Here is a 15,436-nt window from a genome sequence, read left to right as displayed (position 1 = left end):
GTAGTGAAACCAGATCCACATTACGTTAGAATGTTGTTCCTAAACCTACATTCTGAGGAGTATTCCATAAAATGTTCAAAAGCGTCACAGGGAACCAACAGTTCCACTCCTGGTAATCTTATCTAACAGAAATGAAAATATATGTCCACATAAAAAGTTATATGTGAATGTTCATAACCATTATTCATAATAACCAGAAAGTAGAAACAACCCAAATCATCAACTGATGAATAGAAAAACAAAAGGTGGTATATCCTTAGAATTGAAAAACTACTCAGCATTAAGAAGGAATGACCTATTGATACACCCTGTAACATGGATAAAAATCAAAACCATTGTGCTGAGTGACCGAAGCCAGGCAAAACAGGAGTGCATCCTGTACAATTCCATTTCCATGACATGCCCTGAAAAGGCAAACCTGTAGATCTGGGCTGAAGTATAAAGAATGGACTTTTGAGTCTGGACCTAGGATGGCCCAGATGAGACATGAGAGCAGTGTTAAATGTTTGAAGGGCTTTCGTGCCAAAGGGAGCTTGGAGTTACTCCACGTGGCCTCAAGGGAAAGAACTACCATTGGTAGGAGGAAGGTACAGGGAAAGTATATTTCATTCTTAGCGAGACATTTCAAAAAGAGCCAAGACTGAAGGCAGGGAGCTTCTTGCCAATAAATAAGCATAAACTAGACGAACATTTGGCAGGAGAGAATGGAAAAATGTGTCAGAGAACTCATCTATTAATTTCAATTAAGACTTAAATTATGTAATACATTCTCACAATTCAACACCAATTAAATTACAGACTGCCAAAGTGTTAAAGCCAAGCAGTTCCTCTTTCATTGCTCAGACACGGTTTTCAAATTATTTTCATCTTGGGGTTAGCCAGAGGAAATCCCTTCAAGGCCATTGCCATCCATTCTTCTTCCCCACCACACTAAGGTTGCATGTCCCAGGCCATCACTGATCTGCAAAATATCAAGGCAGGCAGAGTTCTTAGCCATCTAAGAACTATGGAAGTAAGGAGGGAGACGTGGGAAGATAGCTGGCTCCACGGTGTTCTTGATGACATTCAGGCCAAACTGTCTGCCACGCATGAGATTCTGTAAGTATGAGAATGGAAAAGAAAGAGCCAAAGAAGAGAGCCTACCAAAGCACATTCATACGTTGTCTCACTGTGGGGCCTGGAATATCTAGGCCAGTGCTAACACAGAAATCTCTGTGATGACAGAAATGTCCTAGATCTGTGCTGTCCTATACAGGAGCCACTAGCTGCAGTGGCTGTTGAGCACTTAAAATGTGATTAGTGTGGCTGAGAAATCAAATGTTTAATTTTATTTAATTTTAATATAAATAGCCACACACAGCTAGTGGCTATTGTACTGGACAGAACAGCTGTAGGGCAATGAAGCCACATCCTATACATCACATGCTTTAAGAATTTTAGGGACCTAGAACAGGAAAGCAGCAGGTTTCAGGAGCTAGTGTATCACCCCAGGCATTTGCCCCTTCCTTTCCTCACCCACTAACTCTATCTCAGTTCAGAGCTTTCTCTGCTGACACCAGAGTTCCTACAGTGACCTAATTGTCCTCCCTGGCTTCAGCTCTATGCCTTCCAGACCATCCTTCTGACTACCTCCACACGAATCTTCCTAAAACTCCATTTTGATCAAGCCACCCCATTAAGGTCTGAATTCTCAATCTTATCCCAAATTCTCTTTCTAACGTTTTTTCTCAGTGGAAACAAATACAAACCCTTCTCTGCAGTAGCCACCACATTGTATGCTTTGGCAATCCCATATCTGGTAGTTTCTTTTCTTTTTATTTTTCTTTTTTTTTTTTTTTTGAGACGGAGTCTCACTCTGTCACTAGGCAGGAGTGCAGTGGTGCAATCTCAGCTCACTGCAACCTCTGCCACCTGGGTTCAAGCGATTCTCCTGCCTCAGCCTCCTGAGTAGCTGGGACTACAGGTGTGCACCACCATGCCCAGCTAATTTTTGTATTTTTAGTAGAGATGGGGTTTCACCATGTTGGCCAGGTCAAGAGATCAAGACCATGTCTGGTAGTTTCCAAAAGCATCCTCACACTAATTGTATGACATTACATGAGTTAAACTCTGAATTTCTGTTAACTCACCTCTAGAGTGGGGTAATGCCTTGCAGATATGTTTTGAGCAGAAAATGAAAGAATATATATTATGGTGCTCAGGACAGTGCTGCCATCTGGCAGATGTACAATAATTAGTTAAACCTCACTGACTATTTGAGTGAAAGGAGCAAAAGAAAAGTAGACTCAGAATGTGTATGAGTGCTATTGGTATAGTTTGCAATTTTTTGGTATATACAGTGGTCTTTAAGTTTTACAAAAACACAAAAGAGACTATGTTTTCACAACTCCACATTTAAAGAACCTATGGTAAAAATATGTTTTTATAAAAGGAAATAATGGAAGTTTTTGTAAATTCTCGCCATGTTAAGAGCCATAAAATCTTTCTGGGGCTCATAAACCAAATACATTATATTCAGTTCAGCTTTATAATTCTATCTACAAATAATTCTTGCATGCCTACAAGGCATAAGTTCTCAGGAATGTGTGCTCAATAGCAACCAGATGAAAGCACCCAGGCTCTGCTTGTCTGGACCAGAGCCCCAGGGAATGTCCTCAGGCACCACTATCCTCCTGGTATTTAAAGGGAGACCAGTTTGCGGAGGCCTGAGCCAATAAGCCCCGAAACCTGAAGAAAGCAGATTAGTTTTCATGAAAACCTTGGAGACCTACCAAAGATGATCCACTGTGTTAGATTTAGAGGATTCTGGGAAGGTTGGAGGACTGTCTATATATCAAGTCTGTGACTGTCTTCCAACCACATGCACTTTCCCCATGTGGACATACGTGTTTTTAGGTTTGTTAGGCCAGGGGTTCCCAAACCCTGGGCCATGGATGGATACCAGTCTGTGGCCTGTGAGGAACCAGGCCATAGAGCAGGAGGTGAGCAGTGACTGGGCAAGTGAGTGAAGCTTCATCTGTATTTACAGCCATTCCCCATCACTCACATTACTGCCTAAGCTCTGCCTCTGGTCAGATCAGCAGCACATTAGATTCTCATAGGAGCACAAACCGTATTGTTAATTGTGCATGCAAGGGATCTAGATTGCACACTCATGAGAATCTAATGCCTGATGATCTGTCACTATCTCCCATCACCTCCAGATGGGACCATGTAGTTGCAGGAAAACAAATTCAGGGCTCCCACTGATTCTACATTATGGTGAGTTGTAAAATTATTTCTTTCGATATTACAATGTAATAATAATAGAAATAAAGTACACAATAAATGTAATGAGCTTGAATCATCCCAAAACAATCCCCATCTTCGGTACATGGAAAATTGTCTTCTGTGAAACCAGTCCCTCATGCCAAAATGGTTGGGGATCGCTATGTTAGGCTATTCAATAATGTGTTAAAAGCTTACCATTTTCAATGAATTGCCTCCAAGTATTTCCCTATTTCCTGTGACCAAAACCAAACGAACAACTGAGCAATAAATTTTGAAAAGGAGTTCTAAACTTTGTGGAAAGAGTAACTGACCCCAAGTGCTATTTATCCCTCTGGCAGAAAATAGCTAATCAAGAGGTTCAGAGGTACATGCATACAAGCCAAGCAACATGATTACCGCCATCACATCCTTTCCTGCAAAGTGCACTGTGCTTCTGCCCAAATGTTATTCCTACTTTATATAAAAATATATTAATACAGAGAAAGCCACTTTTATCATTCTCCATTACAATTTTTTAATGTCTCTTTCTTTAACAGGTTGATATGATTGCTAAAAGAAGGGCTGAACTTATATTGGAGAGAGATAAAAAAAGGAGGGAGGTAAGTTTTTGTTTTTTTTTTTTTCAAAACAGGGTCTCACTCTGTTGTCCAGGGCAGGGTGCAGTGGCACAATCATAGCTCACTGCAACCTGGAACTCCTGGGCTCAAGGGATCCCCCCATCTCAGCCTCTCAAAGTGCTAGGATTACAGGCATGAGCCATCACACCCAATCTTTGCCTTCTGGCTTAAGACACCCTTGTAACACCTTTTCGAGGCTGACCCTCTTGTAACCTGATTTCCATCTGTATAAAAATGTCCAGCCAAACAAGAAGAGAAAAAGAGGAATATTAGAAAACACAACTTGCTACAAGTGCAACCACATGTCATCCTGGTGTGAATATGCTGGACTTCCATACAGAAGACTGCTGATATTATACAGTGCAACTGCAACTGTGGGCACAAAGCATTGCAGAGGAGGGGCCAAAGTAATTGTTGCTTTGTCAGAACAAAATATTTACAACCAAAAGTAGATAAAAAACCATTGGACCAAGAAAATTATGGCACCATCTAAGAATAAGAACCCTCCTCTTAATTATTTGCCTCAATTTTTCATTCATTTATTCATTCAGTCCATCAGCAAACATTAATTGAGCTTTGTGTCTGACACTTTCAAATACTGGCAAATCAGCCTTGAGCAAAGCTTACAGAAATCCTAGCCTCATTCTCATGCTCATTTCCCTCATCAAACATGTTCTAAAAGTTTACTCTGTTCAAGGTGTCATGCTAATGTTTAAGATCAAAAAGATGTCCTAACCCGGAATTAAGTACAGTTAACTACTTTAAGCCCTTGGGAGTCCCTAGTGGTCCCCTTCTGAATCACTTCAAATGCTTCAGCATGAAGGAGTCCAGGCTTTGCAGTTAAACACACCTACGCGGTATCCATTCTCCAGTTCTCGTTGACTTTGTCCGCTGCTCTCCAGTGCCTGGTGGAGTGCTGACACATGTGACATTCAACTTCAGTTATTTCTCTAAGGTTGTATAACATTGAGTAAGTCACTTAGCCTCTGTAAACCTAGGGCTTTTTATTGTAAAATGGGAAAAATTAATACACTTAGTTTCCCTAATTAATAATAATTTAATTTCCCTTTGCTACTCTTTAGTTAAATCTTCTTTTCTTAAGAATTAGTTTTCAGGATAAACTTTAAATGTTCTTTATAATTTTTTCATTTGTTAACATTAGAATGGTGTGATTTCTTCTGATTTTTCATTCGGAAATTCAATATCCTATGTAGAGTTTAAACAGGATTTTGTAAGTCAGTTCTCCTGAGACTTCGTGTTTGTAAAATTGGCTGTGTATCCCACAAAACTGATACAAACAAACTCGCAACACAACTCCTGAGATTTTTGATGAATTAAAAATTAAAACTGTATGTGGGGTTTTTTTTTTTTTTCAACTCCTTTGATGGAAATTTTATATGTCCTGCTACTAACTCAGACAATAAAGCAGACAAAATGTAGCATCTCAGGGATGAGTTAGTGTGCTTGTTACTATTGGTCAGTGTGCCACCTTGAGTGGCATCCATCCCAACTCCACATCTATCCTGGAGCTCACTTTCATGAACAGATCCAGGGGTTTCTCACATTTGCCTTTCCTATGCAGAAGATGCAGTTCCGTGACTTGCCTTTTTCACACTAACTGGGGAATTCCAGGCAGAGAAAGCTCTTCCCAGGTTTGTCTTCTTGCCCTAAACAAAATCATTGCCTTTACTTTCTTTTTAGCACTGAATGGGACATTTCCAACGTTAGAAATCACTTCAATATCCCAGGCACTACTTGCATTAATATCATAGGGAAACGTCGCCATCTTGTGGACCTGTCATCTCAGACTGTGACTGTAAGGCAGCCCCTGGCCTTGCTTGTAATCTTTCCTCTCTTCCTGTCCACCGGCTCTGTCTCTGGGTCTCTATTAGGTGTTGGGTAGCCACTGGGAGGTGAAAGCAAGGGAGGGCCAGGGCAGGGAGCCCAGGGAGCAAGTGAGCACAGTGTCAGACTACACCTCGGTGAAGAGTAATAGAGACACATCGATCATAGGTACTGAGCGAAGGTCCAAGTCAGGGTCCCACAGGCTGAAACAAAGGTCAGGACCAAGTACCATGCCAAAACCATCTCCAAGATCCTCTAGGAAGAAGACAGAGTGTTTAGACCCAAAGGTTGATACACAGAGGCCTCTTCAGGATGAAACAGCAAGCAAAAGTGTACATGGGTATACGGGTTGGAGACAGATTAAAAGCGCTGAAAACCAAGTAGTTCACAATAGCAGCTCCACAGGCAACATCAGTCACACCACAGCATAATAAAGGAATCTGGGGATCTAGATAATGAACATCTGTGTCAGGAAGCCCTGAGAACTCTGACAGGTCTTTTATTTCTTCCATTTCTTCATGCTTTCCTCTTCCAGCCTCTCTCTAATTATGAAAAAATCCATTGCTCTCCTGGCACAAGCTTGTATCCAGATGTAGCTTCCCCTGTCTTCCTCTACCAATAGACAGTAGTAACACAGCTTACTCCAAATCTAGTCCTGTCTCTCTGAGACTATGAATTTATTTGCTTTCTGCTTGTCCCCTCTGTTTTCTGTTTCTCTGTTCCCCTTTTCCATCCTTCTTTGGATTATTTGAATATATTTAGAAATTCATTTTAATTATCTATTGCCCTTTTTTCTTTTGAAAAGTGTGTAAAATTTTTATTTTTTCTTTTTCAATTTGTATTTTAGTTCAGAGGGTATGTGTGCAGGTTTGTTACATGGGTAAATTGCATGTTGCCGGGGTTTGGTGTACAAATAATTTTGTCACTCAGATAGTGAGCATAGTACCCAATAGGTAGTGTTTTGACCCTCGCTCTCCTCCTACCCTCTACCCTCAAGTAGGCCCCAGTGTCTGTTGTTCCCCTCTTTGTGTCCATGTGCACTTGAAGTTTAGCTCCCACTTATGAGAACATGCAGTATTTGATTTTCTGTTCCTGTGTTAATTTGCTTGGGATAATGGACTCCAGTTCCATCCACATTGCTACAAAAGATATGAATTCATTCTTTTTTATGGCTGCATGGTATTCCATGGTATATATGTGCCACATTTTCTTTATCCAGTCCACCATTAATGGGCACCTAGGTTGATTGCATGTCTTTGCTATTGTGAATAGTGCACTGCATGTGTGCATGTGACTTTTTGGTAGAACGATTTCTATTCCTTTGGGTGTATACCCATTAATGGGATTGCTGAGTTAAATGGTAGTTCTAAGTTCTTTGATAAATCTCCAAACTGCTTTTCACAGTGGCTGAACTAATTTACATTCCCACCAACATTTCCTTTTCTTCATAACCTCACTAACATCTGTTATTTTCTGACTTTTCAATAATAGTCATTCTGACTGACACGAGATAACACATCGCTGTGTTTTCGATTTGCATTTCTCTAATGAGTAGTGATATTGAGCATTTTTTCACATGCTTGTTGTCTGTGTCTATGTCTTCTTTTAAGTGTCTGTTTATATCTTGTGCCCATTTTTTAATGGGGTTGTTGTTTTGGGCTTGTTGATTTAAGTTCCTTGTAGATTCTGGATATTAGACTTGTGTTATATGCATAGTTTGCAAATATTTTCTCCCATTCTGTAGGTTGTCTGTTTCTTCTGTTGATAGTTTCTCTTGTGTGAAGAAGCTCTTTAGTTTAATTAGGTCCCATTTGTCAATTTTTGTTTTTGTTGCAATTGCTTTTGGAGACTTTGTCATAAAATATTTGTCCAGAACCAAAACAGCATAGCACTGGTACAAAAACAGACACATAGAGCAATGGAACCCAGAAATAAAGCTGCACACCTACAATCATCTGATCTTTGACAAGGTCGACAATAACAAGCAATGGGGAAATGACTCCCTAGTAAATAAATGGTGCTGGGATAACTGGCTATCCATATGCAGAAGAATGAACCTGGACCTGTTCCTTTTACCATATACAAAAATCAAAATGGATTAAAGACTTAAATGTAAGACCTAAAACTATAAAAACCCTAGAAGAAAATCTATTACCTTTTTAAGTATACCTCTATGCTTCATTTTTTAGTAGTTATGCTAGAATTACAAATACATCCTTGGCTTTTCACATTCTACTTAGGGTCAATATTACTCAATGTAATATTGTATAAACATTAGAACTGTCTAGCTCCATTTGCCTCACTCATCTCCAACCCACTAACATCCTTTATGCTCTAGTTGTGATGTGTTTTACAACTGAATACATTACAACCCTCATAGGAAATAGTTCTAATGTTTATATTAGTCACATGTATTTTCAAAAAATTAATAGGAAAGAAAGCCTTGTTTTACATTTATCCAGATATTTACTATTTCTGATGTTCTTCATTCATTCCTCTGGTGTGATGGAAATCAGAAGGATGGGAATGCTGGACATCTGAATTATTGTTCACCTACTGTGTTTTTCTTTTCTCTGTATCTTTGCTTTTTAACAATTTGGTTATGATTTGCCTACATATCATTTTCTTCATATTTAGTTTGGGGCCCACTAAGCTTCTTTAATCTGTACATTTATGTCTTTTACTAAATTTGGGGAAACTTTAGACATTATTTCTTTAGACATTTTTTCTGCCTCATTTACTCTTTGTCGTCTTCTTATAATACCCCAGTTACACATAGGTTAGACCTTTGCTGTTGTTCCACATGTCCTGGGAACTCTGTTGATTTTTTTTCCATCTTTTTTCTCTCTCTTCTTTAAGGTAAATAATTTAAGCCCAACCAACAATTTTTTAAATTTCAAATATTGTATTTTTAGTTCTAAAATTTCCATTTGGTTTGTTTCTATATTTTGTATTTCTTTCCTAAGATTTCCTCTCTGTTCATTTATTATAAGTGTATTTTCCTTTTCCTCTTTGATCATTGTAATAATAACTGCTTTAAAAGTTCTTGTTTGGTGATTCTAACACCTGGGCTGGGTATTTGATTATTATCTTTCTTCATGAGGATGGGTCAAATTTTCGTGATTCTTCGTATTTTGAGTAACTTTGGATTCTATTCTAGAATTGTAAATGTTATATTGTGGGGATTCTGGATTTTGCTATATACCTCCAAAGAGAAATGAGGTTTTGTTTTAGCAGCCAATTAACTTGGTAAGATCAACTTTAAAATTCTGTCATTCCAGCAATGAATGGCAGCTCTGTGTATACTGTTCTTGAACTGCCCATATGTACATGGTTCACAGGCTAGCCAGAGTCTTGGACAAATTGAGTTTGGTATTCTCTTCTCTGGCCCTCTCATCTCTGGCATTTACCCTCACTCTCCAGTGGCCCTGGTTGTGACTCCTTTCTCTGGTTGCTCCATCCAGAAAGTCAGTTGGCTTTCTACCAAAGTTTTAGTCACACTGAACCACCACAACTCTGAAACTGCCCAAATGCACAAAATCAGAAAACTCACCCTATGCCATTTGCTTCCTCCAAATTCTGACTGCTCTTCAAAATCTGCTTTTCTTGCTCCAGAGACCTCAAATATAGTAGAGAGAGAGGAGTGTTGTTTACAGTTTATTATTATCTGCTAGAGGTTAAATAAACTTATTTCTTCATATTTGAGGCAGATCTTCAAGACCATGAAGTTTAGAATATATATCTTCCAACCTGAAGACTAAGAGATGCATGATGTCAGGGAAAGCAACACTCTTCTACAAGATTGAATGACTATTTATAGAAAAATGAAAACCTTTTTTCCCCTGGGAAGAATTAGCCTGACAGTCTCTTAAATGGTCTTTTGTGAAGATTTTTAGGATATTTTTAGGATTTTTTAAAATCAACATTGTACTATAGGTGTGAGCCAAAGCAAAGTAAGAAAAAGAAATAGCATACATATTAAAAAGTAAGAATAAAACTCATTATTTGTATATAATTTGAATATCTAGAAAGTGTAAGAGGGTAAATTGCAGAAAAATTCCTTAAGGTCACCTCTACCAGCCCTTCACTTAACAGTGACATTTGCCCTATACAGAAAAAAGGTAAATAATTTCTAAAGGGATGAAATAATCTGTCTAGAAGATTCTAGGTCCCCAGAATGTTAGTTGATACCCTTCAGTTTTGGGGCAAGGTCCAGGCTTCCTGCATCTTCTCATCTTCACATCTTAAATAGAAGTGTGATACAACATTACCTGCTCATATACAGACAGCATGCAGTTGCTTTGAACTAATCAATTTAATCCTTCATTTATGAAAATGAATAGCCAACCAAGGATTACCATATACTTGAGGAAAATCACCAACAAAAGGAAAACCCAACATAAACAAACAGAACAATTGATCATAAAACAAGTGGACAACTCAGGAAACATCATTAAATATTAAAAGAATTTCACTTTCTCTCAGAAAATTCAAGAAGAAACTTGTATCCATAAAACAGGAAGAAGATGCTATAAAAAGTCAGAGAACAAAAAAGAGTTAATGAAAACTAAAACAAGTTAAAAGTTAAACTGAAAAAAAGGAAAAGTCCAAGAAGTTTCTCAAATATTAAAAAAATGCAAGAGATGGGAAATATGAAAGAAAAAAACTGAACATTTATGAGGTCAATCCAGGAAGGTCAACATCCAATATGCATTTCAAAACAGTGGAAACAGAAAATAAAGAAGGAAATAATCTAAGAAATGTTAAAAGAAAAGTTCCCAGTATTGAAGAGAGCAGGAGGTCTTCAAGTTGAAAGGGCCCATCGAATGCCAAGCAGAATAAATAAAAAGAGATGTGCATTAGACATATCCTTATGAAATTGGAGATTGGTGGGTATAAAGAGAAGCTCCCACTTGTTTCTAAAATTTTTAAAGTATATCTACAAAGGAATGGAGGTAAGATTTGTATCAGACTTCTCAGTAACAATACTGGATAGTAGAAGACAAAGACAATGCTTGCAAAATTCTAAGTGAAAATGATTTTCAGGCTAGAACTCTGTACCTAGCCAAACTGTTTATAATGTGAGAAAATGAAATGGAAAAATTTTCAGATACTTAAGGTCTGTGAAAATTAGCCTCTTTTATATTCTTCCTGAAAAGAGTAGCCAATTTATATGATGAATAACACTGCTTCTGCTCACAAAACAAACAACAATAAAACAAACAAACAAAAAAAGCCTGGAAATATGGAGGTGGGGAGAGACAATAAGAGTATTATTCAAATATGGGGCAAATGTAATTGTAGCGTGATTTTGAATGAGAAGAAAAAATGATGTTTGGTCTTGATACTAGAAACATTCTACTTAGGGTAGTGCATGTTTCTTTATATAGAATTGCATTCCCTGTATTACTAACTCTAGCTGTAGTGAATAAGAGTTACATAATTTAACATAGCAGGTGCTGTTTATTGGATTTCCATATTCAGAATCAATCAAATGCTGTTTGTTTGCTTTTAATTTTTAGAATCAATTTTACATGAAACACCAAATACTGAACTCCAATTATAGGACAGGGACATAAATGTAGTAATATTGGAGACAAAATACTTAGAAACTGAAGAAAGGGAGACTTGGAAGGAAGAGTAAGGACATCCTCTTGACGGGGAATCAAAACAGACATCTGAAGAGAACAGCTCAATAAATATTCAGAGATAGTATTCAAAGTTATAAGCACTCGATTACAAAATAAACAGCGAAAATATGACTAAAACTGGGCAACAGGCAGAAAGAGGAGTGATGTAAGTTAGCTAAATTCCTCATAATCACTGGCAGGAAAGAGGAACAAAATATCACGAGGGTCAAAAGTGATTACCATTTACTGTTTGTTTTGTTACTTTCTAAACTGCTTTCTATAGAAAAAAACACACATTTTTTAAATAGAAGAGTGATTGAATGAACTGTGATACTACGAAATACTATGTGACTGTTAAAAATATTAAGATGCCAAGAACAATCAGTGAAGAGAAAGAAACGCATCCAAATAGGAAAAGAAGTTAAACTATCTCTTTGCTGACAATGTAGTTCTATACCTGTAAAACCCTAAAGACTCTGCCAAAAGGTCACTGAAACTAATAAACAACTTCGGTAAATTTTCAGGACACAAAAATCAATGCACAAAATTAGTTGCCTTTATACCAGTAACATTTAAGCTTAGAGCCAAATCAAAAATGCAATCCCATTTACAATAGCCACCAAAGAATACAATACCTAAGAGTACAGCTAACCAAGGAAGTGAAAAATCTCTCGAAGGAGAACTACAAAACACTGCTGGAAGAAATCAGAGATGACACAAAACAAATGAAAAAACATTTCATACTCATGGACTTGAAAAATCAATATCATTAAAATGGTCATACTATCCAATCTACAGATTCAATGCTATTCCTATCAAACTACCAATATCATCCTTCACAGATTTTTTAAACTATTCTAAAATTCATATGGAACCAAAAAAGGAGCCCCAAACAGCCAAAACAATCCCAAGAAAAAAGAAGCCAGAGGCATCACACTACCTTTATACTCTTAGATTACGGTAATCAAAACAGCATGATACCAGTACAAAAACAGACACATAGACCAATGGAACAGAATAGAAAACTCAGAAACAAAGCTATACACCTACAACCATCTGATCAACAAGGCCAACAACAACAAAAAGTAATAAAGGATTCCCTATTCAATAAATGGTGCCAGGTTAGCTGGCTATTCATATGCAGAAGAATGAAACTGGATGCCTACCTTTCACCATATAAAAAATTAACTCAAGATAAATTAAAGATTTAAATGTGAGACTTCAGACTATATGATTCCTAGAAAACCTGGGAAACACCATTCCGGACATTGGCTTTGGGAAGTAATTATGACTTGGTCCTCAAAACTAATTGTACCAAAAAGAATTGACAAATGGGAGCTTAGCTCCCACTAAAGACCTAAGTCTATGGAGCTTGTGCACAGCAAAAGAAACTATCAACAGAATAAACAGGCAACCTAAAGAATAGGAGAAAATATTCACAAACTGTGCATCTGACAAAGGTTAATATTTCAAATCTATAAGGAACTTAAACAATTGAACAAGCAAAAAGCAAATAACCCCATTAAAAAGTAGGCAAAAGATGTGAACAGACACTTTTCAAAAGAAGACATACACGCAGCCAACAACATCTGAACAAATGCTCAGCATCACTAATCAGCAGAGAAATGCAAATCAAAACCACAGTGAGATACCATCTTACACCAGTCAGAATGGCTTTTTTTTTTTTTTTTTTTTTTTTTTTGAGACAGGCTGGAGTACGGTGGTACCATCACAACTCACTGCAGCCTCAACTTCCAGGGCTCAAGCAGTCCTCCTGTCTCAGTCTCCAAGTAGCTGGGACTGCCGATAGAAGCACACTTAGCTATTTTTTTATTTTGGAGAGACAGGGTTTAACCATTTTGCCCAGGCTGGTCTCAAACTCCTGGTCTCAAGCAATCTGCCAGTCTCAGCCTCCCAAAGTGCTGGAATCACAGGTATGAACCACCATGCCTGAGCTAGAATGGCTATTATTAAAAAGTCGAAAAACAACAGATACTGGTGAGGATGCAAAGAAAAGGGAATGCTTATACACTCTTGAGGGGAATGTAAATTAGCTGAGCCACTGTGGAAAGCAGTTTGAAGATTTCTCAGAGAACTCAAAACAGAAATACCATTCGACCCAACAATCCCATTACTGGGTATATATACAAAAGAATATAAATTGTTCTACCAAAAATACACATGCACTCATATGTTCATCATAGTCCTATTCACAATAGCAGAGACATGGAATTAACACAGGGGCTCATCAATGATGGACTGGATAAAGGAAGTGTGCTACGTATGTATAATACTGTAGAATACTACATGGCCATAAAAAAGAACAAACTCATATCCCTTGCAGCAATGTGGATGCAGCTGGAAGCCATTATCCTGAGCAAATTAACACAGGAACAGAAAACCAAATGCCCTGTATTCTTATTTATAAGTAGGAGCTAAACACGGGGTACTCATGGACATAAAGATGGCATTAATAGACACTCAGAACTACTAGAAGGAGGAGGGTTGGGGACAGGGTTGAAAAAATAACTATTGAGTACTATGCTGACTATCTGGGTGACACGATCAGTCATACCCCAAACTTCAGCATCACGCAATGTACCCTTGTAACAAACCTGCACACATACCCCTGAATCTAAAGTAAAAGTTGAAATCATTTTTTAATTAATTGAAAAAAATGGAGATGTATATTCTCATATGAAAAGAAATTTAAATATATTGCTAATTTTTTTAAAGTTGTAGAAAATAAAATAATCCCCCTTATGTTTAAAATGCAAGGTAATTAAATATATATATATAGTAAAACATTTGTAAGGATCCTAACCAAATTGTTAACCAAAATTAATTCCAGGTAGGAGGGGAGAAATAGAGATAGGAGTGTGATGAAAGACTTCTACTTTTTATCTTATACAATACTATATAATTTCTTTATAATAAAAATGAATTTCTTTTTAAAATTGTACAATTTCAATTTTTAATAAAAAGTTGTAGGAGCTGTTCAGTGGAGCCAGAGAGGTGAGCATAAGTTCATCTGGAACTAAGATGTCCCAGCTTGTAGTGTAGACCTATCCCACTATACTTGCAATGATCCTTGGAAAATTAAATATCAGGATAGAAAATTGACAAGATATAAGAAAAAGGAACAAGTCGTAAGGAGACTAAATGATCTCAAACTTCTTTAAAAGGAACCAGAACTGAAAAACCCTGCTCCATAGCCAAACTCCTTTTGGAGAAAGGGGAGCTTGGGCAGGAATGGGTCCTTATGCTCTCATCTTCCTCCCTGCACTCACAAGTCCAAATCCCATCTCCAGGCACCTTTCACAGGACCAGAGGCTTGGTCATTTAGAAGGATTAGGAAATAGCCAGAAAATTGCAGGCAAGAGACAATTTGAAGGCAAACAGTGGAGAGGGGCCGCAAGGGAGGGAGTGTTGAGCATTATTTAGAATTACAGTCCTTTGTAACCCCCCATCCCTTCCCATCCAGGACTCTCATCCTGGGAGTCTAGATAATTCCCAGGTTTCAGGCTCGAGGGTAGTTCTCCAACTGAAACAAGGAACACTACAGGGAGAACAGTGTGGAGGCAGTGCAGGAGGATGATTATTATAGGGTTCAGTTTTGTGCAAAGTGAACTATAGCACTTAAAACCTACACAATACAACTTAGTACCAATATCCTGTCATGGTCTTTAATAATCACTAATGTATTATTCTCATTTTCTCAGATAGGCTGTGGCCTCTGAAAAGGTATTTGCTGTTCTATTTGTACACTGCTTTACACAAAGTGACAGTAATAGCTATAAGAGCATAATAGTAGCTAACGTTCACATACTTACCATGTGCCAGACACTTTTCTAATGGCTTTGCATGTATTAACTAATTTAATGTTTCCAGCAACCCTGTGAGGTACTTTTATTATTCTTATTTTACAGATGAGGAAACATCTTGTCCCAGTTAAGACAGCTAGTGTTTTATACTCTTTGAACTGCATTAAATATTGTTCCTGAAGATCATCAAAAACATGTAACATTCTGACAATCATAAACATAAATAACATTTAATATTTTGTCTCTGTAT

At 37.6% G+C, this 15,436-nt stretch overlaps 1 protein-coding gene across 1 annotated transcript in view; it reads left to right on the top strand.

Moving 5' to 3' along the window:
• Positions 1–15,436, top strand: part of AK9 (adenylate kinase 9) — a 183,559-nt gene that overhangs the window by 143,455 nt on the left and 24,668 nt on the right. Inside the window, exon 29 of the mRNA XM_011975968.1 lies at positions 3,807–3,869. Within this exon, the coding sequence (XP_011831358.1) occupies positions 3,807–3,869 (63 nt within the window). The remainder of the gene's footprint in view (positions 1–3,806; positions 3,870–15,436) is intronic.

This window comes from Mandrillus leucophaeus, unplaced genomic scaffold (genome assembly GCF_000951045.1).
Source record: "Mandrillus leucophaeus isolate KB7577 unplaced genomic scaffold, Mleu.le_1.0 Scaffold160, whole genome shotgun sequence".
Classification (NCBI taxonomy): domain Eukaryota; kingdom Metazoa; phylum Chordata; class Mammalia; order Primates; family Cercopithecidae; genus Mandrillus; species Mandrillus leucophaeus.
The sequence above is the reverse complement of the archived record's forward strand: the minus strand, read 5'-3'. Positions and strand labels throughout refer to the sequence as shown.